Source organism: Xiphophorus couchianus, chromosome 3 (genome assembly GCF_001444195.1).
Source record: "Xiphophorus couchianus chromosome 3, X_couchianus-1.0, whole genome shotgun sequence".
Taxonomy (NCBI): domain Eukaryota; kingdom Metazoa; phylum Chordata; class Actinopteri; order Cyprinodontiformes; family Poeciliidae; genus Xiphophorus; species Xiphophorus couchianus.
Window position 1 is genome coordinate 13,716,204 of NC_040230.1, and position 24,664 is coordinate 13,740,867.

A 24,664-nucleotide genomic window follows, 5' to 3' on the forward strand; every position below is an offset into this window, starting at 1 on the left:
TCTTTGCTTATTTAACACTTTAATTTTAGTCTGCTTCAACATCAAAAACATGGCATCTGCTTTTGCAGTTTTATTGGAGCAAATTCTCACTTCTCTCCTAAAATTTACTCTCCATTATGGCAGAAACTGGTTAGTTAACCTTTGAACATCTGCCACCTCTTCCTCTGACCCCCTGTAGATATTATTTTACCAAACTCAAACAAAGCCGCTCGCAGCAGCCCGGAGCTCCTTTTATCCGTGCAAAGACCAGCTGAGGAGTAAGAAAAGGGACGACCATGACGACCCAGTCGGGTCATTTCAGCCATTCTGTACTTAAAGGCTTATCTTGAGCTCAGCTCCTGTAGACTTCATGGCTTAAATCGAGCAGAAAATTCAAAGAGCACCAAAAACAGAGGGCTGCCGTCCTAACTCAATTACTCCCTGAAGGCAGTCCAAGTGGCCACTGCCAGCTTGCACACTCAGCCATCCACGATCTTTAATCTTTTTTATCACAAAGATCCATGCAAAGCCTCCTCTTTGGTGATTAATGTAGTGAAGAAAATCAAGGCCAGGGATTAGCCTAAATTAGAAGAGCGATACGGACCCTTGCTCTGGTGCTCGTTATCTAAACGAGTTTCTCATCATTTGGAGGAGAATTTGAGGAAAAATCAAGGTTAATCAAACACTTGATTCTGCAAAGCAGCTGCATGACAAAGCAAAATAAACTGGGGGGGAAAAAAAGTGAAAACCGATACAAAGATGTTGACAAACACAAAAACAGTTGCAAATATTTTATTCCAATAAATTAGCATAAATCATTTCTGGAAAAGAAATCTGAATGTAGTGTTAGAATATCCCAAAAACATTTGGTCAAACTCTTACTGAATATGGATGAAATCAGAACAGTCATCTAAATAAAAGAAGAAAAAACAGATTTTTGAATTTAAATCAAACAAGTGCAAACAACTCACAGTGTCTCAGACGGTAGGAAAGTTTACATCTTCCAGATGAGATAGTGCAGGAGTGCAGCTTTTACAAATACTTCTCTTTCTATGTACAACTAAAGCATGATCTACGGCGCCCCCTAGGGGACATGGAGAACTTTTTTTTCTTCTGCGTTACATCGCAATAAGTTTTGCGTCCGCTGGTCTATTTTGTATACAATCACAGATGTCAATTTAAAATTTCAAATACAGATACATTTAAAGAGACTCAGTGAAAACGTGTTCATATACTCTTAACTCTTTGGTGCAAAAACAGACTGAAAGTCGATTTACTCACTGCATGTTAATGTCTGTGTAACACAAAAAGACAACCAAAATGGTCAGATATGACTTTAGTACCCAGTGAAAATAACTCAGAAATAGTCCAAATAGTTTGGACGCAGTTTTTTTTTCTTTCCTTCTTACGGAAAATTTGTTTACATCTTAGAAGGGAGATGGAAAGCTCATGTTTGGCCTGTTTTGCTGTTGCACAAATGTTTGTGGTGCATTTCTATCCTAAAGAAAAAGATATAAAACTTCAGATATCTCACAAACGAGATACCAATATACATGGAGAAACCTTACGAAAATCTTATATTATAGCAGAAAGTACGGTGGCCACCGTAAGAAAGACTTTCAGTATTCAATTATCCTGCATGAACTGATCAGTACATTATTGCGAGAACACAAAACCTATTGCGAGGTAACACAAAAGAGACATTTTTTCCCATGGCCCCCAGAGAGCTGCTTAGACTAAATAATCTTTCTTTTCTGAGCACTTTAGGGATTTATCAGATTGCATGAAAACGCATCATTTCATTTTGATATTTTAAATAACCTTTAGACTCATATGAGTATTCCCTTTATCTGCAAAGCAATAAATTAAGGTAATGTCTTCCTGTGTTTGATTTTGGCCCATCAATTGGAATGGGATTAATGCACATTAATGCCTTTTACATCTAAAACTGGAATACACATTGAAAGTGCTCTCTTCTTTAAAAATCGACGTTTAGACCCAAAGTGATGGCGAGTGTCTCTTCCTTCAGTTTGCAGCGTCCTCCTCAGACTCAGAGTTATCCAGGGTGGATACGGCAGAGCTGTACCACTCCGCACTCTCCTCTTCCTCCTGCCTCCCTCCCACTCCGTCTCCTCTGTCTTTTCTCTCGTTCAGCATTTCCACCGCCACCTGGTGATACGGGTGCTTGCGTTTGGTGTGCCGTCGCAGGGTGTTGCGCTCCGCGAAGCGAGTGTGGCAAAGCTGGCACTGGTAGGGTTTCTCTCCGGTGTGCACCCGCTGGTGGCGCTGCAGCTCGCCGGCCTCCCTGAAACGTTTGGAGCAGATGGGACACACGAAGTTCCTCTGGCCCGTGTGGATGTGCTTGTGTCTCTGTTGAAAGAAATTATAAACTTTCATAGCAGGCGCAATAGATTTCTGATGCAATACAAAGGTATTCATGGATTTTTCTTTCCATTTTGTCACATTACAGTGGCTGGATGTAGCAAAGTGTAAATATTTTGTTACTTCTTCAGCAGATTTAGTTGTGTGTACTTTCTACTTTTGCTCTACTACATTTTACATGAAGTATCTACTTTCTACTCCACTAGATTTCTGTAATGTGCTGCGCTACATGCTGCATTCAGATCACATTGCAGTTTTTTCATTTGTTTATGAGTCTGAAAGCAATTAATCACTTATTTGAGTTAACTGGTTCAAAAAACGACTGTATGTGAGCCAACACTAGGGTTTAAATTTTGAAACTGGTGTCAAGAAAGTAAAATATTGGTCACTATTGAGCCATTACAAGGTTGAATACATGGTATTTTTAAATGTTGAGTTGATAATAATAATAATAATAATAATAATAATAATAATAATAATAATAATAATAATAATTGTGAACTCAAAACCTTATTTCCTTCATATAATTTTCTGAAAATAACTAGGCCTATACGTCCACCTGGTCAACTCCAACATGAAGTTGCACTAAACGATTCAAACAGAAGCAGAAAAACATAACTCTATATGAATATGTTGACTGGAAACTGGTTTGACATTTTAATAAGCTGCAGCTGTTTAACCGCAGCCCCATAAACCTAAAGATCCAGGCTAAACCTAATATTGCAAGTTGGAGACAAAGATAAAAACTGTAGAGCCTGGAGAAGCAGAGAAAGAATATCCTGGAAAACAAAGGATAAAATCCCATTTTTTTCATTAAGCTGGAAAACAAATAACACTATTTTGGAGAATTACACACCACCTCTAGCTGTTTCTGTGCCTCCAGTAGATCGAAAAAAATAACAGCTAAATAATAGTCTGCAAACACATTTATTTATGAGGAAGCAGCTTTGGTTTGCTGCTTCCTCATTAGCATTTTCACCAGCATCCGGGCTCTGAAACGTCTCTGCTGCAAATTAAGAGGAAAATAATGTGATCTGGAAGAGGTAAAGAGTTGCGAGGTTCCACAGCAACATCCACTGGGAGCTTAGATGGGATTTGTGGAAAAGTAGTGAGACTCAATGATGGATCATAATGTAACATGCAGAGGACATCCTGTGTGTACATTAGGCCTGAAAATCTATGGTCTTCTAGCTTTTTCTAAAGAGCAGAACATATGTGTTATACATATTTATATTTTCATATTTGAGTGTTTGGGTTTTTTGTAAAAGATTAGCAGTCTGTCATAAAACCATCCCATTTTCCCATGTCGTATAGCATAAGTGATCAAATCTGCCAGTGGAAAGATTATTTTTTCATCAATTTTAGGGAATTGTTAGCTTAAAACAAGCTCCTATATCTTGTTGAAAAATTAGTTGTAAGTTAGTTTTGTCTTGTTTCAAATATATCTCAATATTTGAATTAGAAACTTCGGACAGGAATGTCCAAAGTGCGGCCCGGAGGGCATTTGTGATCCTTGGACTAATTTTGTGTGACTCTCCATTCTGAAAGATACAAACCAATTCAGCAGGTGGTTGATACAGATAGAGACATTTTACCTGTAATCAGAGTGAAAGTGTTACTGACTTAATGTTCAGTACAACACAAAGTATTTGTCTTTTTATCACCACGTTTTCAGAGTCAGAGAATTTTACTGGAAAACTGACTTTAATGCACCAAATCAACTTTTACTTAATTTATAAAATTTTGCTGAATATGGCAAGCCTTTTGAAGGAAGGTGACCCAAATTCCCTTCTTATAACTAAGAATAAATTTGTTCAACGAAGACAGTTTTTAAGAATATGAAAACTAGATGCTTTTCTTAGAGTACAGAAAATGTGCAAGATCCTTCTGAAGTTCTGGATCTACAATGAATAAGATCCCTTTCCAAGAAAAACTACATTATTTTCTTGATTTTTGTTTTTTTTTGTTTGTTTTCTTAACATGCTAGAACTTCTGATTCAACAATAATGGCCCATGTGATAAACAGTTTGTACACTGCTGGAGTAGACAAAAAAATATATAAAGTAACATTTTGTGTTTTTGCAACACTTTGTAAAACCATTTAATAATTTCAGCTACTTTTATAAACAGAAAGGTGTAGATTTTGTCCTGCAGAGATGGATTTCTGTCATTTGTGAGCAGTTTAAGTAAGCGTTTATTAAATATGTTGGCAAATTAATCAGCAGTAATAAATCTTTGCTGCGTCGGTCTGTTCAAGATTGTTTCTGCTGTTCCCTACAGAGAAAAACAATCATTGTAATAAGTTGTGCCATCCCTTAAAACTGACGCCTGATGATCCTCCTGCTGTGCGTCTAATGAAACTATAGTTACCTGCAGATGGCTGGAGCGCTTGAAGGCTTTGCCGCACTGCTGGCAGACATGAGGCTTCTTCTGAGAGTGTGTGATGGCGTGCCGCTCCAGGTCGGAGAGGTAGAAGAAGATCCGCGGGCAGAGTTGGCAACACAGCACCCTGCGAGAGCCCAGGTTGGTGGGAGACTCCGCCGGAGAGAGGGGGTCGAGGGCGTCGAGGGAGTCGAGTTTGCCCGACGGGAGAAGGGGTCCGATGGGAGGGGAAGGAGATTGAGGGGGAGGAGCTGTGCTGTTGGAGAAGTAAAGGTGGTCGTCCAGAGGAAGATGCTCTGAGTGGAGATCTGGAGAGTCAAACTTGGATTCAGAGTCCGGAGACCGGGCCTCCGCCTCCGTAGTGGAGGGGTCGCATGTCGGAGACTCCGACTGTGCAGGAGGGGCTCCAAAAGTTGATGGCTTGTTGTTTTCACTGGTGACTTCTTCATCAGATATGGCTTCAGTTCCTGGGTTTGATTGAGAGTAGCAGATCTGAGTTTGGATAAGATGGCTGTCCTGTAGACCCATGGTGGGCGTAGGGATAGCGAAGGATGTGAGGACGGGGCCAGAGGTCACGCTGTTAACACCTGACAGGATGAGGGGAGAGCTGCCGGCGTCCAGTCTGATTATGGGGTTAGGAAAGGTGGGAAGAGCCGATCCGAGGGAGTTGACCTGACCTGAAGGCAAAGGAAGGGACACTTGAGCGGAGGCAGTGGTAACCTGGGATAACTGACCAGTGGAGGGGTCGAGGACGGCGATGGGGGTGGAGGTAGAGGTGGGATCAGTAGATGTGGCAGGAACAGAGGAGAGGAGGAGCAACATGGGCATGGAAGCACCCGGTGAGGTAACTGAGAGGGGAAGAGAGGAGAGCTGAGGCGACGAGGAGGAAGACAGCAGCAGAAGAGGAGCGCTGGCTGAAGGGTTGGTCAGGATCTGGATGGTTTGGCTGGACAGTGAAGGGAGCACGGCTAGATTAGCCTCCTGAGCAGCTTTAACATTCAACTCTGCAGCAGCTGGAGCATCAGAGTTTGTCAGCAGTTGTATCTGATCACTGCTTTGTGGTGGCTGATCACTGGCAGAAGGTGCATTTAGTGCATTCTCTAAACTTTGGCTAAAGCTTGAACCTGCCAAATTCGATGACCCGTCTTCTTCTTCCACCTGAACCTGATCCGACTGAAGCTTCCCCAACATGGAAGCATCGATTTGCGGCACTTTGAGTCCCTCCGGACTGAGCGTATATGGGATTCCCTGGTCGTCAATGAGGAGGAGGTTTTCATTGTCGCAGTCTTCTGAAGACAGAGACGTGAGGACAGAAGTAGAAAAGTCCTCAGAGCCTTCATCACTGTCTTCCTCCACCATGTCTCTGTCTCCGTCTCCCTCGAATTCATCCACCTCCATGATCAGGGGGCTTTCACAGCTCAGGTCCTCCAGGAAGCGCCCGCAGGTCCTCTCTCTTTTCTTGGGCAGACTGAGATCCAGCGGCTCCGTCTGCTCCTCCTCCTCCCTGAACATCCTCAAAGACCTGCAGTCCACTTCTTGCACAGTCAGAGGAATATTTTGCTCCATTTCTGTCTCTGTAGATTCCTGTTTAATCCAGTGATGGCTCAATAATTTAAATGCAACAGTGTTTGAGATGAGGTCAGTCTCTGACCCTTCCATGTGTGTGATTTTAACTTTTCCCTCTGCCTCTGGGGCATCTTCAGTGAACTCTTCATTATTCCTAACAGCTGATATGTGGATTTGACCGCTGCTGTTCTCTGTGATTAGTTCTCCAGCAGAAACCAAAGCAGGTCCCCTCAAATGTGACCCAGCACAGTCTTTGGTCTGGCTGATGGCACATTTCGTGATTGGCCTCTTGCACTGCGGCGGGACAACAATTCTGATCCTTATTGGTTGCTTCCCCAGGACCGGCACCCCAGGCTTCACTCTAATTGGCTGCCTGATCCCAGCAATCTTACTGGTTTCCTGAGAGACCGGCTCCGATGTCCCGCCCACCTCTGCCTGTTCCCCGTTGACTGTTTGAGCATCTCTCCTGATGATGGTCACCGCAGCTTTGACGGAGCAGGTTTTTAGGTTACCCGGTTTGGTGCTGGGTGGGACTTTTTTATCCTTTGGGTCCAAAGCGACCTCTGTCACGGGCCCCGGTGCCTCTGCACACTGGCTGCCATTTTGGACTTCCAGGCTGCCACTTGTCAGGACTGAGGCCAACTGAGAATCCATTTTGGGGCATAACTATTCCTATTTCTATAAAATAAAAGAAAAAAATAGACATTAGAAAGTTCAGTTAACAACATTAAATTAAAGTAAAATAAATGTAGTAAATTACCGAGTCAAAAACTCATAATGTATTATTATTACTATTATTATAAGGGTCAAGCCAATATTCATCCACAATTTTGGCATTTTATGATATTTAGATCGTGCAGGATTCTTCCTCAATTATAAGGATCGCCGCATATGACCCAATATTACAACCTTCTGCTGCTCCTTCTGTTTATTCTTGCTCTATTTCTAATTAAACTTCAGCATATGACCAACAGAGACTGAACTCGAAACGCAACGGAGCAAAGGATCGAGAGAATTTGCATTTTCCAGCACCATTCTATTAACCTGAATGCAGCACGAATAAAACGCTTAAGGTTGATTTCGCGTCAGAATATTATTCGGATTATTCTCGGATTGCAGTGTGTGGCTGTTCTAAATTATTGCTGGGGATAAAACCGAGGCGAGCTGTCCGTGTAGGACGCCATTACGCACAGCCCTAGGTCCGAAATGACCGTTTCATTCTAAGGGAGCGTGTGCGCTGTGACAGCTGTCGGACCTGGGACAGCAGCATCACAATCGCGTCAGTCGGAGCAGGGGGGAAACGTGTCAGTTCGCAGCCGGAGCGGATCCCGTCCTCCTCGGTACCGCAGCTTCCTCGGACCTACAGCCAGCCATTTTATGGAGCCGAAGGTCCGAGCCGCCGAGAGCGCAGCTTCGGGGGCAAACTTTCCCGGCGCGTTGTCCGCCTAATTCGTGTCTCTGCTTGTCCAGCAGCCGCCGGCGCCTGGATGGACCGGACACGCTTTACATACATTTAAAAACACTGCATTAAAAAAAACCCCAACTATTCTCCACCCATACTCTCGCTGCATTGGGACTGGCTTACCCGAGCTGTGGATATTTCCGGAGGACCAAATATGACTGTGCAGTGTAAAAAGGGGTGATGCTGCGAATGCAGAGGGAGGGAGGGGTCAAAGGGAGTTGCTATGGTGTAGCAGCCTACCGGGTCCGAGCAGTAGCCATGTTCAGCCTATGAGTACTGTTGAACCTGCAGCACAGGAGGGTTTCATCATGTGGCATTAAAGAGCCAGAGAGCGGATCGTTTTCACGTCGTTTTCCTTTATTTTAAACATCAAAAATATAAAACTCACAAGCCCCGCAGGCTTGATGTCTCAGACTGAGCAGAAAAAAAAAGATCTCACAGTGAAACATATCACAGAGTCAGTTCATGGATAATATATAATCTACTAATGAACTATACATGCATCCAGTGGCGGTTTTTGATGTGGACAATGCGGCTCTTTTACCAGGACAGCACAGTCTCGGGGGCGGCACAAGGAGAAAAAGTTATACTAGAAGCAATCCTGTTCACACCGACCTTTAACAGTCTGCAATAGAGTCAGGCAGAACAAACCAAATTAATGATAATGTCAATACTAAGTCAGCATCAGTATCAGATCAATAGTAGTGCGTAAGATTGATATTTTAGTTTCAGATTGCCTAATGAAATCCCATTTAATCTGCCTCAAAAAGACTTTGTTTTGATTGCACTTTTTACACTGTGTTTTAGGAAACAGCGCACACAAATTAGTTTTGTTATGCTGTTTCTGTTGATCTTGTTAATATGTTTCTTATGTATTTTGTAGACATTTATAAACTTTTCACAAATTCTTTCTAAGGTTTTAACAATATATTTAAAAGGGGAAAAAAAACACAAAAACACCTAAATGTTAGAGGTCTGATATATTAAACTTGCATAATAAAAAATATTTTGATCAATATTGGCATTGGTAATACTGGCCCCTTATTTATTTGGTATCGGATCAATACCAAAATATGCAGTATCACAACCCTCTAGTCTGCAATTTGATTTAAATGTATTCCAGGTATGAAACAAGATTTCTAAATGCATCGGTCAATTGATTTATCTATCTGCTCATCTAGTTACTATTCACAAATCCCCATCCCTGCAGATCCATAGGTTCACAGTGTACCTTTGGTTTTATATCTTAAACATTCAATTCCACCACATTTTTCATGTCAATATCCCCCATTTTTTCCAGACTGAATTTCCAGAGTTCTCAGTAACTACATTCTGTATGGTAACAAAATCTGACTGTACTGATTATGTAAATCTTTGGATTTGATTTGCAATTTGAGTTTTGTAAATAATTTGTACTGCTCTTGGTCATCTCCAGTTGACCAAGAGCAACTGGTCAACTGCAGTGTGGATCGTTCCACACTGCAAACATTCTTTAAAACAGATTGAAACTGTTGAAATCATAGAAAAGATCTGGGGGCATTTGTGGCAGATGAAGCAGGGTAGCGACTCGCCCTGGGTGCTGTTCAACCAAGAACCGCCACTGCATATATCATGATTACAGTCTCTACTGTATGGAGCAACTCAAGCTGCAGCAGGATTTGAATATAACTTGTAATGTTTGAATGTAATAACAATGCCTTTTGATTAGTGTGCAAGAAAATTAGGAGTATACCTAAACCCAAAATGAAGAGCTTAGACTAATTCACAATAACTGTCAAAAAGAACTAACAGATGTTGAACAAAGAATATCTAGGTGACCATAATTAAAGTACATGAAGCTGTGCTGAGTGTTCAGGAGGAGTTCTTAAACGGATGCATGTCTTAGCGGGTTGAGATCTTGGGTAATCACTCCACGTCACCGGGCGCACATGTTTCAATTTCTGACACCAGCCGATGTGGGAAGAGTTTGTACTGCAACCATGTAGGCTCTGAAAGATAAAAGAAGAGAGATATAAGTGGCTGGCAACAATATTCAAACACTTTTAAACATTAACTAGTTTTATGTGACGGACCAACACAGAGCAGCAAAAAAACAAAAACATCCATATTACTAAACTGACAGGCCAGACAAGAAGGATAGTAAAGCTAATTTCCATCTGCAGTCCACGGCAGGTTGATGCAAACATGAAATCACACATGTAGATTAAAAAGAAGGAAAGTCAAAAGCACATGGCTGACAGAGTATTACAGGAAGGAAGTTTTTTTTTTGCTCACCCATTTTAGATCTAAGACAACATGATGGGACGAAAGCAAAAAAAGCTACTCAAGCAGTAAAGTTGAAGTGAAACTGGTGTAAAGACCTGTAGAGGCCAGGCCGTGTGTAACTGAGTATGAAACTTTATACTGTAGAATAAGATTTGATAACTAAGAAATGATTTCTCTTTCTGCATATGAACATCCTGTGAAGCATCAAACCTGCTTGAGAAGAACCCAGCAGTTTCTGCCATCTCTTCAAGATCTTATTTCCACTTTATTCCCAATACTTTGATTTTAACCAGGAAAGACAATTTTTTTCTATCAACATTGCAACTTTATTCTCTGAATGACTCTTTGACTTTTAACCTTTAATCTGTAATTTAAAAGAAAAAATAATCCACAAAAAAAAAAAACATCCATTCTTTATTTTCTGCTCCAATTGACCCTAACACTCAGTATAGTCACTGATCTATACATAAATGATTAGTTACCAGCCACTGGGTGATGGATTTTGAGAATAATCCAAGTGTGACGTGCCGATCAGAGGAAAGCTAATTTCCAAGAGGAACCTTTCATGAAAACTCACAGTCTCTTTTAGTCATTGTATGTGTTTTATCTGTATTTTCCTCTGATGCTTATGAAAGTCATATAAACTAAACAAACTCATGTAAGGAACACAGCAAACATGTGGAAGAAGGAGCTCTGGACATAGGAGACCAAAGTAAACATTTAAGCAAAAAGTTACGTGTTTGGGTAAAAATGAAAAGTGTACATCATCTTGAATGCATCATCTCCACATGCTATACCAGTGGCTAAGCATGGTGGTGGCAGCATCAAGCTGTGGAGATGCTTCCCTTCAATGTGAGCTAAAAACAGAGTCTGTAAAAGGTCGAAGAGGCAGAAGTTCACCTTCCAGCAGCAGAATAATTAGGAACTACTTTGGAATAGTTCGAGACGTGTTGGTCTGTCGTTTAAAATAAGAAATAAAGCAATCTCTGACGTAGTAAAGGTTGTGATGTTCTCGTGCAAATAACCGAAACAGCCTGTTTGGGTTTACCAAGGTAGCACTCTGGTGTCTGCAGCTTCCCGTCAAAGCAGGCCTGGTCTGCGGTGAAGCTGCACTGCTTCTTGGGATGTTTGCAGTAGAATGTCACGTTTTCCCCGTGGGGAACCATGGCGTCCGTGACATCAAACGGCCAACGCTTCACTCCACCAATCACAACACGACTCCGCTCAGCAGGGATGACACAGCGAGCTGCGTTGCGAAAATATGAAAGCGTCACGAAGACATTTACATGTTTATTCTCAGAAATTCCAGGTTTCCCTGAACCCAGACACACCGATTCGCTCCTCACCTCGGCAGTGTGGTGGAGACGCGCTCCAGCTGCCGTTTGACAGACAGGTGATCTTCTGGGGTCCATCCAGCCGGTAGTTCTTCTTGCATAGATAGTGGATGTCAAAGGCGACCTCATACTCAGTCTTCTGGACTGCAACCACGTAGCCCTGCTGCACTTCCTTTGGAGGTTGGCAGAACAACTCTACAAGGCAGAGTGGTTTTATTGTTGTTAAAGTATTAACTTTGCAATAGAAAAGTACTGAATGGAAAAAAAAATCATGCAAAATTAAACATATAATAATTTATGATGAGAAAATGTTGGGAAAAATTTAATACAAAAATATTATGTAACAAATAGCTCAAAGAAAGTCGAGCCCCAATGCATGACAAATATTCGCCTGTGAAGAATTTTGAATGAATATGAATTACAACAATATTGAAAGTATTTTTGAATTTGAATTGAAATCCAAAAATTCAAATCTAATTATTTTTTTAAAAACAGGAGGTTTGCGGAAACTGCTGTATACATTTAAGACAAAAACCAAGATATAAAGCCAATCCTGCAACAATAAACAATTAATCAATGAATCATATGATAAATTAAAATGAGCTCAATAATTTCCATTCTAATGATTAATATTTTTTGAAGGACAATTTTGTGTACATAAACATAATAATATGGTTTATGATGTCAGTTGTGTGCGTTTATTTCTGTTTTATTTATTGATTTTGGTTGTTGTGTTTTAATTTGGATATTTTAAATATCTTCCAGTTCCAGTGTTAAGTGTTCTTTAGTAAATTATTGTGTATTCATCTTTGAGAGAACAGCATTATCATGCCATTATCAACATAATGCTCGGAAATGGTCTAAAAACAACAATAATATTGTTTATTGCAATAATTACTGAAACAGAAAAAATTATTACTGTGACATGCCCACAAAAAACAAACCAGTGATTCTTGAGAAGAGGGACAAAATGGGTTTAAATTTTCCCCAAATTATTTTAATAATTCCTCAAGCTTATGTATACAAATATGACAAATAATGTTTTGGAAATGTAAAGATGCAAAGGTGCAGGCTCCTAGTTGCAGCATCTTTTTGAAAATTACTTTTTTAATGGACCTGACCCAGAACTTTGTCAACACCATCTGACAAAAATAAATCTAAAATAATTTTTTAATGACCCAATTAGTGATATTTTTACTCAATTTTACAGACAAATGCTTCTCAAGAAACAAAAGAAATATTATTTAAAACAAAAAACAACATAAGGTCCACCTGACGGAGTTGATGCAGAACTGAAGGTGGTGACACTAGTGAGTAAAAAGAAATACTTGATACATGTGAAGTAATGCCATTTATGTAAAATACATTAAAATGAATTAGCTGCACATTTAAGTGAGATTTCTCAACAAGAGTCACGCTGTCAGTTAAAAACTCTGATGGAGTTGACAAAATGCCAAACTACTTCAATTTATATCATGTTATTCTGAAGGAGGCCATATTAAAATACTTGATTAAACAGAATAGAGAAACTAAAAACAGCATGTTTTATTTTCACACTAATTTTTAAAGACAACGTGTTTCAAAGTTTGGGAGCCACAACAGAAAAAAGCTCCATCTTCTCTCAGTTTCTGCCACATTTTTGGTCTAAAAGCAGCTGGTTGAACCTCAAAGGAAAGGAAAGTTAGAGTAAAGCAGAGAGAAGCGAGATCATTTAGTCATTTAAAGGCTAATATTAGCACATTAAAATAAACTACTTGACACAAAGGGAGTCAATGAAGAGGTGAGATGTACTCATGTTGGTGTGTACCAGCAGTATTCTGAATAAGCTGAAAGGGATACGTGACTGACACCCACATAAACTGCAGATAAAGGCCTGTATTATTCTCTCAGTCATGCCTCAACAAACCCGGCTTATATTTTGTTATTTGCTTGAACTAGAAGACCCTTTTTTTGTAAACTGAGCTGCTGTGTTTATTAAATTTAACATCTGAGTGCATAATGACACACAAATTTGTAACAGAGCGTTTGATGAATGACTCAAGGCAACCAAAATTAATCAGGGTGTTGCATGAGGTTCTGTGAGGAATGAATAAAATAACCTCTGCTTACTTGATGTCTCCTAGGCAATTTCATAGAGGCAGTTAAATCATTGTAAATTTTGTATATTCTATATGTAAATATATATATATACTGCTTTTTTAAAGAATGTTTTCTAAGTGGGAAATGAGGAATGGCTTGAAAGATAAGTTGTTTGATTAAAAAAAAACGTTTTGTGCTTTTACAACGAGTAATGATGCTGCATTTTTGCATTTATGGACATCTTTACTGGACCGACAAGCTGTCTGTTACCAAGTTGATTTTATAGCGAAACTAATTCAAGTCTCTGTAGAGCTGCACAGTGTTACAGTTCGTAGCACCGTTGCCTTGCAGGAAGGATCCAGTTTGTCTTTCAGCATGGAGTGACATGGATGTTTTTTCCCATCCTGTCGGTCAATCCAGACAGTTCGAGATTTGACCACTAGAGGGCAGGAGAGGACTTTGAAGCAAAGCTTGGCGCTTGAAGGGTTGGCGTGTGCGCCTGTGTAATTGTTCGGCTATTTTATTCAGGACCATTTCTGGTATATTTACTAACTTTCTGAAGACTGATGAGCCTTTTGGGGACCACAGTCCAGTAGTAATTCAATGGACCCTCTTGTTTAAGGTCAGAGGTTAAGCTTAGAGGTATGACATGTGTGTTTACTTGTATATAATATACATAAAGGACCACTTTCACAATGTTTACCTACAAAGGGAGGCCATTTGCGACTTTTTTTTTTTTTTTTTTTTACATTTCTACTCTGCTCTACAGGTTAGATTTAGAGGTAAGGTGTGAATTAAGTTTGGGTTAATGTTACTTTTATGGAAAATCTCTTGGTTATTAATGCAGCTACTAAAATTAATGGAAGTCAATCCAAAGTCCTCAGTTTGCATAGAAGAACAAGGATGGGTGTGTGAGTGTGTCATTTTTATTTTACACCACGCTGATAGTGTAAAAAAAACATGCAGTTTCCAAACTAACACCTATTTTCAGTCTCTCACTCACTCACACATTATTCACTAACCTTCAGAAGTGTGTAAAGTCCTGCTGAGAGTGGAGTGGATGTAACACACACACACTCACACACACTGTGGTCAGTCTGCACACTTACTTTTACAGACCGGGTGAGGATGCATCCAGGTCTGGTTGTCCTGACAGAAATTTTCCCTGCTCCCCACTACATCCGCCCTGCAGGGTGGGAAAAGGGGAAAAGTGAAGGAAGCAGATGGCAGGATGACACATGCAGTAATGCCAACTAAGGAGCTTCATGAAGCACAAAAATGATATTTAAAAAACAGTGTGAATGCATCCTTTGCTTGTGCGTCTCGTTTAAAGTGTGTGTGTGAGCATGAGTGCAGCAGCTCTGGCTGACACATCCACTCTGGCTCATCCTTTCCTGTGAGATGACTCAGTGTGTAGAAGGGAAGTCGATACAAGATTTGACTGTAATGACCTAGTTAGCTCAATGGAGGCATGATCAGCTGGGGGATCAAAATGAATTCCCTGCCATTCATCGCTCATCACACCAGCCTTGCCCCCTCCCTCTCTTTTCTTTCCTTCACACTCCATCTATCACTTCCTCCGCTCCTTTCTGTGTAACTCAGAGCCACACTCGCTCACCCAGACAGGCAGCTGTAGCGGATTGAAGTCCCCACAGAGGCGTCGCCGTGGATGCTGAAGGTGTTGATCACCTCCTCTGGCAAAGGGCAGGTCGGAGGAGGAGTGTGTCCAGGTGACTGAGCCTCTGTGGTTCAAGGAAAAAGTAGGAGGCGTCAAAGAAGGTGAAAGAGTGATAGGAAATATTTACAATTACATCATTTGTGATCAAATCTGAGCAAATTTAGGACATTATTCACTTCATTCATGTGCAAAGAAACAGGTTCGCCACTGGTCTTCAAATAATGAATTCTACAGCTGAAATGATTAATCGGATTCATCATGATGAATCGATTATTGAACTAATCGTCAACTAACCTGGTAATTGATTAATTGTTAACTGGAGAACAGAGACTCAAAAACAACCATTTGCTAACAGGACAAGTCATTCAGAGCATTAATTAAAGCAAAACTGTACAAAAAATATATACATTTTTCATTTAAGATAAAAAACTTTTGTCTGTTAATACGTTTTTCCCAAAAGTCCTCAAGTGGCAAAGTAAAGTAGTAATGCCACATTACTGCAATTTAGGCAATAAAATATTTGCATCTTTTAATTAATTTCTAACATTGTGTATTAAAAAAGGCAGAATGTAATTTTTATACGACTGCTTGATTAATTGTCAGACTAATCGGTTGAATAATCAGTTAAAAATAATTGTTAGTTGCAGAAATTTACATGAGAAAATTCTCCTGTAAAGTAGCACGAACAAACAGTTTTCTTTTTACACATGGCTCATACGGGCGTTTGCCCAGGATGGCGTTAGAAAGGGGGCATAAGTGCATCTAATCAGCAATCAAAGGAGAGTTGGCACTCCGGTGTGTTGAGTTGTTTGAGCAACTTGTGCCAGGCTCGATGATTTCCTCCATTTTGAATGGTGGAGGGCAGCAGAGAATTGACAATTAATCAATGTAAACACTGTCGATCCTGTCTTACTGATGAACTTCAAGTATTTTGCAAAGGAAATAGAGCAAAAACATCAGCCTATGGATGTGCAATAGTAGTAGAAACACCGCCTAACAGACGAAACAGTTGTAATTGTTGTGAAAGATGGACCATCAGAAAGCCTCCCCTATAAAACGTATTGAGGTTTGTGGTTGTTATGTCACAAAATGTGTCTCAGCCAAAGCACTGCAGAACCACAAAACCTGCCAGAGTTTTTACCCTGCATTAATTCGGTAACTTTATTGGGTGCTGAGTTTTATTGCAACTTTGTTCCTTTTACTTAAAGAAAACATGTGAATGTACACATCTCTACAACCCTGTAGTATTACTAAACTGCATTCCAATGTAAACCCAATATATCCTGGAACCTGTTTTATTTAACCCAGACCTCCTGCGACCCAACAGAGGCGTTTCACCCAACGTCTCATTCTATTTCAGTAGAAATAACCAGTCTTAGGTAATAAACCAAAGTTCGACATGCAGGTGAACCACCGCCTCAAACCTCTCCAAGCTTTCAGGTTGTATAACTCCTGGCTCTGATCGTTCCCGCAGCTGAGAGCCTCACGCTTGTGCAAGTAAAAATATCAAGAGTGGTGCTTTGCAGAGAGAGGCTGGAGTGACCGGAGCAGTTTTGAACAGGAACGCAGCTTTGAAAGGCAGAGACTGCTCTCGCCTGAGGACGATCTCTGCCTCTGAAATGGAGAAACACTGAGACAAGAATGTAAAGGCATCTATGGGAGAGGGAGATTTTTCTTTCTCTTTTTTTTTTTTTTTTTTTTGGAGTCAGATGAGAGCCGAATGCCAAGTTCTGTTTTCTCATACCGCCCCTCTCCTGCCTCGTACTGCTGGCTGCCGCCCCCACTCACAGTCTCTGGCACCAAACTGCAGTGAAACAGGTATATCAGATTCATCTCCTTAAAAGCTACAATACAGCACATTTGAATGAAACACGGCGAAGAAAATGCATCATTCTGACTAAAACGGATCTGGTTATGGGGTTTCACTCGTGCAAGCATGTACCTTGGTATATCCATGCTATGCAAACTAAACACCCTGAAGCTGCACGCCTGTCCTTGGCTCCTATTGTGGAGAGAGACCTTATCGGAGGCCTCAGAGGCAGAAGGATGAGTCCAGAAAGAGATGAGAGGAGAGGAGGAACGGACAGAGAAGAGAAAGGCCTGAAGCAGCATGAGCAAGAGAGCTTTCTGACTCTCCCGTCTGTGATCTGTCGCCCACACACACAGAGACACACACGCAGACAAACAGTGTGACACATCTGCAGCCCACCCCTCTAACACATCCAATCTATCCGGAAAAATACCTTCCTGGTAAACACACACACACGCAAACAGTGCACAAGGCACACACTCTGACAGGGACCCGCTGCCCACCGCCTCACAACAGACACGGATCAACTCACTCACACCAACACACAACGCAAACACTCTCACACGTTCAGAACCCACCTACCTTCTGCCCGTCTCTCTGCAGCAGAGAGCGAGCCGACGATTTTATCCTGATTTCACGTCTTCCAAGAGATGAAATACACATTTTAAGACAGAAAGCAGCTCAGATGAGGACTTTCCTCAGAGAGCACGTTCAGTGCAGCTGGAGGTGCGTGGCTAATGGGATCTGTCTCAGATGGTAAAAACTGACAACAGTGACAAGTTGACCAAAGATAGTCAGGGAAAATTCAAGATAAGTACTGATAAATTACTAGAGGTTCTACTTATTCATGAGCCTTTTTAGATTTGTGCATCCTGCTATATTTTAAGAAACATGACTACACAAAAAAATCTATTTTACATTAAATAAAATACAGTATCTTCCAGCAGTTATCAACCAGTTGTAAATATCCAGATTTATTTTACATTTTAAAATAAATTATGTTTTATTGTAACAGCATGATCTCATACTGAAAAATATATTTAAAAATTATTTGAAATCGCTTGTTCAGTGCAGAAACAACACCGGTCAAATATGCTATTGGGATAGAGGGGGTAAATGCAACATGAAATTGATCAAAATATTAGATGTCGCAAGCATCAGTAATGTGTATTCAATCTATTGTGCAGATCTGGATTCTTCCAGAAATAGCCAATGAGATTGAGTCTTCTTGACTCCAGTACAACTCCAATAAACTGAAATGTCTGGAATACCACTGAAGATATTCCTTCTTCATTTTTATTTAATTTTTTTAGTCAAAAGGGGAATGAAAAACAGATTCTAATCCTCAAAAATGAAAAATGTTCCTGCTTTTAGGAGCTATCTATTACATTTGCATTCAGAAACAAACTTCATGGTTAAATCAAATACATCTAAATCTTTCAGTCTATAATTTTAGTAGCTAAAGTTACTTTGTTAACAAAACCAGTGAAACTGAAATGCCTGCAGGTGACTAAATTATGAATGTAAAGTCATAACATTCTAGTTGTAAGACTAAACTCAGATGGCTTTCATACTTCGGTCTCTCATCCTCACTGCTTTCACTCCAATCCGTCGACTGCTTCAGTTTCAACTCTCGTCTCTGGGAAAGAAACCTGTGGTTAAGTGCCTTGCCCATTTGGTAGCAGAAAGCTATACTCAAACTCACAAGATTTCAATTGAAAGATGTTTCTTCCCATGGTTCTTTAAAAGACAATCTGGCCCACAGCCTGACAGATCCACCACTATGCCTGACAGTTGTCATGATGTTGAAAACCTCAACTTTAATGTGTGTTGATCAAAACATGTGTATCCAGTGAAGGCACTGAAGAGCTTAGCAAACTCCCACTGCTGATGTTGTGGGGGGAAAAGGCTCCAAACAACCTGGTTGGTATAAACAGAGAGTCTAACGCTTGTGGGAGAAACTAAAACTCAACACAAACTCAAGTTTTAACGACAAAATGTTTGAGTTTCTCAGTTTTGTCTACACACACAATAAATGGACTCAGATGAAACACGTCAAGTGTGGAATTGTTCTGCTGCAATAAAAGACTAATTTATTTGAAGCCAGAATAATTGCTTTTTATATTTAGAGAGTAAACTGGTTATAAGTAATCAAAAATGAAAGACCTCTGAAATTGAATCTGTTTGATGCTCAAGTTGCTCGTGTGTGACTGTTCACTTAACTATTAATTTAATTTGATGCAATGTATGTGCAATTCTCTTCGTGTGTTTAAAGGCACTAATGGTTCACAAACAGCGGTTGAGTTAAACACAAAATGTACGCTGTCAAACTAACAAGTCGTTGAAAGTCAGATATATTTTACTTTGGTACTGTAGTCGTCGCATTATTTTGATTGACTCTCTTATTCTCCACATGTTTAAGCAACAAATCCAAATGTTTTATATTTTGTCCACCACAGAGCAGCTCACAACCCCAGGATATTTTCTGACCTGTCCAGTTTGTGAAAAGCCGGTTTGACAGAAAAACATTTTGACATTTTGTTTTACTCTTATATTTTCTGAATTTGTGTCCATTTGCAACTGCAGCTCATCAGATGGGGAAAAAAAGAGCGACAGTCCACAAATATCTAGAACTGCAAGAGTATATTTTTGTGTCTGTTGTGTAACATCCCACCCGTAAAGCGTAAGAGCAATTCGCACATATTAGCAACTCCCTCTGTAAAACATTTTGACATTTCTCGATCAATTTGTACTTGTGAAGCAGGTTTTTAGCACAATTGCTTGTCATTTTGTGGACGATGCTAAATTTGAGACTTCGTTCGTGTTTACTCGCAGATTTTTGTTCATTTGTTCCTTTGCGTGGCCGCAGAAACAAATGCATTGAATTCACATGCACATAAAGGACAAACTCAGGAAATACACCAGAGTAAAAGTGTGCAATGTTTTTTTTTGTTTTTTTTTACAGAGCTATGTTGATTTAAGGCAAAGGGTTGAATTGGTGCATTGTAGGTATCAGAGAATTGACTTGTTGCACTGTTAGATTTGTAAAAAAAAAAAGGTTATGATTGTCATAAAAAGTAAGATTTATTCTCCCTTCCATTGTGGTCTGCCTGAAATTTGTGCTTAAAATATGTAAAGTTCCAACAGATGCTTCAGATACCAAAGTAAATAATAATAATAATTCATATTAAGATTTGTCTCTATTGTGCAACTAGGATCGCTCAGGAATCTGTGCTTAGTCAGTGCAGAATAATCAGTTATTTCAAATATTTCAACTTTAGCCGACACATTTCTTTAAATGAATCAGCTCGACACACATTAATCCACTCAAGGTCACTGTTATTTAAAATATCTTTAAGAAGTAAAATAAATAAATAAATATCTAGATAATCTATTTACTTCATCTTCTGTGTTTTAGGAGAATTTGAAAGGAGAATTGCATCCCTTTATGATCACAGACTAGAGATGTTATGTGTTGCTGTGTTTGCTCAAAAAAAAACTAAACATCTGCTGATAGCTGTTGGTTCAGAAAAAGAAAATGGAGAAAAAAGCAACCTGTTGGGTTCACAAAACATTAAAGAAAAAAGGTCAGGGGTGTCACAGATTCATCCTGGGTTCCAGCGAGGTCTGCCTGGTATATTTCAAACCAAAGAAATTGTATTTGAAATGATGCTTGGAGGCCTGTATTTACAGCTTTCAGGCAGGAAGTGAACAGAGAGAAAAGATGCATTAGTATTTTAGTATCATGAATTGAACCACAGACTTTAGAGATGTCAAGGAATAATATTTATGGGGTTTTCACTGTACCTTCCTTGAGACAAAATACAAATAGTTTGATTTTCTGCTACTTTTTTCTTTAGTCCGAGGGAAGCATGATTTCAGAACAAAGCTGTAGATTAAAAAGAGTGAAATGCTTGACTAAAAAATATTGGTATTGACTGAAAGTGAATAAGATTCATTCAGAAAAAGCTTTTCTTGTATTAAGTCTGTTTTCATTAAGACCATTGATAGCTTGATAGAGACTGGGCTGCTTTAACAGTTCAGCAGCAAAATCTTGGGTCTCTGAACGCTCTGGTTGACATGGTGATGGGGAGAATAGGTCACAGTTGTGCAACACGTTTAAGTTGACACATTCACAGGGGGGTTTCCAGTCATGTTTATCTGCCTCTCTCTTTTTCTCCCCATCTGGTGTCAACACACAAACTCCAATGCTCATTCCTTGGCCATAAAACAGCCACAAACTCGATTTTTAAAGTATCAGAACTAAAGAAGACAAACAAACCTTTTCTGTACATTTCTGGACATATAAAAAATGAACAGTAAACCCACCTGCGCAGATGGGCTCATCCCCACTCCACTGTCGGTCACCCTGACACCGACGAACCGTGACATCCAAGCCATCAGGCAACGTAAGGCCCGGCTTGCAGTGGACCTCTAGCAGGGCGGAGAAGGAAGGAGTGGCCGACACGAGGCGAAACACCAAGTTTTCATTTGAGTGAAGAGGCCAGGGACAAGTACGACCTGGGGTGAGGGGAGAGGGAGAAGATCGAGGAGGGGAGGAGAGAAACCAAGAGGGTCGGGAACAAAACAATTCTTAGGAAGTGTTGGATGTTAACCAAAGAAAACAGTTACAGCTGAATCACTTTAAAAGAGAACTAATGAGGTTGTATAACTAAATTGCTTGCAATTACAATGCCCTACTTTATGACATACATAATAAAAGCTTGTGTTCTGCTTTCTGAGGCGTTGGGATTGTTGGGTTTTATTTAATTCTCCAGGAAAAAAAAGAAAAAGATTGTGTGTTGGCTAAAATACACAGAGGCAGATTTTATTATGTGCGATTGGGCTCACCACCCAAGGCGCTATTTAGTCTGGGGCCTCAACAGAAAAGCTGATGAGGTTTTTAGTATCAGATTGGAAGCACTATATATATATATATATATATATATATATATATATATATATATATACAGTATATACAGTATATTTATAAAAAATGCTTTTGATTAACTATGATTAAAAAGGGGGAGAGGTTAGGTTGGACAAACACATGAAAACCACAAAACATAGAGTGGACAGACTTAGAACAGAACTTTGATTAAATATTTTCTTCATGAGAGAATAAAACCACAAAAAACTTCTTGTTTTTTAAATATTGCAACAAAAAAACCCCAATCTTGTCTGATTTTATCAAGTTAATATTGCTTTAAAAACAGTCAGGTGTGTGGAAGAAATGTGTCTGTCCAGATAAGATCATTTGGATAAAAATGTGGGGCTCTAAGCTCACAATATTGATAATTGCTTTAAAAAACGCATAACCTGACAGTGAGAAGATTTTTCACAGATTTGTTTTTTTTTTCAGAACTTTGTTTATTTCTGATTTCGGGGGCTGCAGCGGAAAGAGCCTGCCCAGGTCTCCTTTCAAGCAAGAGCCGCCCCTGCAGATGCAGATACACAGTGAATCGTAATGAATCCAGTTACCTGGAGCCACACAACTCAGACCACACTCGCCGTCACACAGGCATTGGCGCTTGCTGCCGCATTCTGCGTCAGATTTGCAGGTCCGAGGACAGGCTCTCGTTTTCCTCTCTCCTCCCTGAAGTCTCTCCACACACGGCCCTGCTGTGACACCAACACTCATCACACACCACCGATCAATCATACGATTGTTCACATCTTGAGAGATTCTGTTTGCCAGCTCTGCTTTTGTCTTCTTTTTGGAGGGGGGAAACATTTGCGTGGGTGGCTGAGTAAATGAGTATTTCCATGGTGGGTTTTGTTTAATCCCTTCTGTTCAGCTTTCGGTCTTCCTTCTTATCTAATCATGTTTAATCTGAAAATCTCTATCTTTATAACTGCACTTTATTTTAACAGTCTATTCCTTAAAATAGTGTTCATATTTATTGAACTTTTCCACATTTTCACAAGGTACAACCACAAATTTCTATTTAGTTGATATGGCTCTTAGGTGACAAAACAAAGAGAAAAAGTCAGAGCAAGCATCAGAAGTTACCTAATTAGTAAATAGAGTCAACCTGTGTGTAATTTAATCTCAGTATAAATGCAGCTGCAATGAAAGCCAGAGAGAATATAACATTAGTGAACAAACAGCATCTCACAGATCACAGTTTTAATCCATCAAAGTAGAGACAGTTTGGCACAACTGCAAACCTACAAAGACATGGCCGTCTGGACAAAAAAAAAGACTGTGCGAAGACGGCATTTGTCAGAAAAGCAGCCAAAAGGCCCATAGCAACCACAGAGGAGCTACAGGAGCCCTGAAGATTTGTAGACACAACAATTGTGTTCAACAATCTGTCTCTTATAGAAGAAGACAAAGCCAAAAAAAGGCATTATTGAAGGCAAGAAGTTTGCTATTGTGAACATGTTTTTGGCAGCATCATGCTCTGGAGATGCTTTTCTTCAGCAGAGGCAAAGAAGCTTCTCTGAGTTTATTGAAAGATGGATAGAGCTAAAAACAAAGTAATATTGGAATCTAAATGTAGAAACAACAAATAACAGCACACAAAGACAGACAGCTACAATGAAAAGGTTTAGATCTAATCATGGGCTAGAGCGGCCCAGTCAAAGTCCAGATCTGAATCCAACTGGACATCAGTGGATAGGCTTGAAAATTGATGTGCACAGTTTCTATGTCTGATCTACGAGTCGCAGATACACAGCAGCAACTCAGCTAGATACAAATGCCATGCTTTTGAGATTTTATTTATAGAAAATATTGAAAACCATGTATCATTTTCCTCCTAATTTACAGACCACAATGTGTTACTTTGTCACACAAAACCCCAATAAAATAGTTTCAAAGTGGCAACATGTGGAATAAATCAATGAGTAAAAATACTTTTGCAAAAGCGCTGTATGTGCAGCCACAACCACCTTCTCTGCACATCTTCCACTGACAGCTGCGCATGTTTAGCATCAGTTTCGTACAACTTTAAAAATGTTTCAGAACAAGAAGCGAGGGTCATGCCAGGACCCAAACTTTTCAAAAATACTAGAAAGTGAGGAAAAGAAATTCCTACACAGCTGCATTTATGCACAAACATTAACACAGAAAAAATATGTAGATATTATAAATAGAAGACTTTTAAAAATCTGCAATCACCTGATCAAAATGCTAGTTTTAGGACGTTTTGCAAAAGAGTGTTTAGTGCAAACTCCAGGAGTTTGGTGCTTACATTCAAATGTAATGTGTCTTATTGACACAATAAGATGTGCCGATATATGTTTTTATTATACTTCATTTAGTAAACTGTGATTTTCTCTGAAGATGAGCCTTACCTGAAGCCTGAGGGGAAGCCGTTCCAATCAGAGCCCAGAGGAGAAGCAGCAGCAGTGCAGAGTCCATCATCATAGCCAGACCTCAGGATGATATGAGTGAGGGACAAACACAGATGCAGCTTTTTTAAAGAAGTAGGTGGGGGGGAACACAAAGGGTGGAACAATGCAGGGAGTGGGTGGGGGGTGGTTTCAGAGAACCCGGGAGCTCACATCTGTTTTGTGTTGAAGACGAAGAGAAATGAGGAAAATTCCTCTCTGAAGGACCTTTCACCCATTTCTGTTAAGACAGCACAGACTGACAAGCTTATGAATAGACCTGTAAACAAGTTTTTATTTTGACAACACAACTATAATATATCTGACACTTTCAACTATATACAGCAGGTTAACTGCTTTGGGAAAATGTATATATCTTGGAGTAAAAA

General features: G+C 39.9%; 2 protein-coding genes across 4 annotated transcripts; both read right to left on the reverse strand.

Annotated features, from left to right (window-relative positions):
• Positions 1–755: 755 nt before the first annotated feature.
• On the reverse strand, positions 756–7,979 carry LOC114141889 (zinc finger protein 236). Of its 2 annotated transcripts, none has more exons than XM_028012775.1 (3): positions 7,895–7,979; positions 4,732–6,987; positions 756–2,349 (listed from the first exon to the last, which is right to left on the reverse strand). In XM_028012775.1, the coding sequence occupies exons 2-3, from the start codon at positions 6,961–6,963 to the stop codon at positions 2,005–2,007; spliced, it is 2,577 nt and encodes an 858-aa protein (XP_027868576.1). In that variant the 5' UTR covers positions 6,964–6,987; positions 7,895–7,979; the 3' UTR covers positions 756–2,004. The 2 variants fall into 2 exon arrangements, with proteins under 2 accessions (XP_027868576.1, XP_027868575.1); XM_028012774.1 differs by lacking the exon at positions 7,895–7,979 and adding an exon at positions 7,565–7,669.
• Positions 7,980–8,107: 128 nt separating this feature from the next.
• On the reverse strand, positions 8,108–24,392 carry ntd5 (ntl-dependent gene 5). Of its 2 annotated transcripts, none has more exons than XM_028012779.1 (9): positions 24,240–24,392; positions 22,419–22,556; positions 21,267–21,458; positions 15,068–15,191; positions 14,559–14,635; positions 11,383–11,565; positions 11,085–11,282; positions 9,556–9,759; positions 8,108–9,491 (listed from the first exon to the last, which is right to left on the reverse strand). In XM_028012779.1, exons 1-8 carry the CDS (start codon positions 24,310–24,312, stop codon positions 9,677–9,679), a joined length of 1,068 nt encoding a protein of 355 aa, XP_027868580.1. In that variant the 5' UTR covers positions 24,313–24,392; the 3' UTR covers positions 8,108–9,491; positions 9,556–9,676. The 2 variants fall into 2 exon arrangements, with proteins under 2 accessions (XP_027868580.1, XP_027868579.1); XM_028012778.1 differs by having other exon boundaries at positions 22,419–22,559; positions 24,240–24,369.
• Between the last annotated feature and the right edge of the window lie 272 nt (positions 24,393–24,664).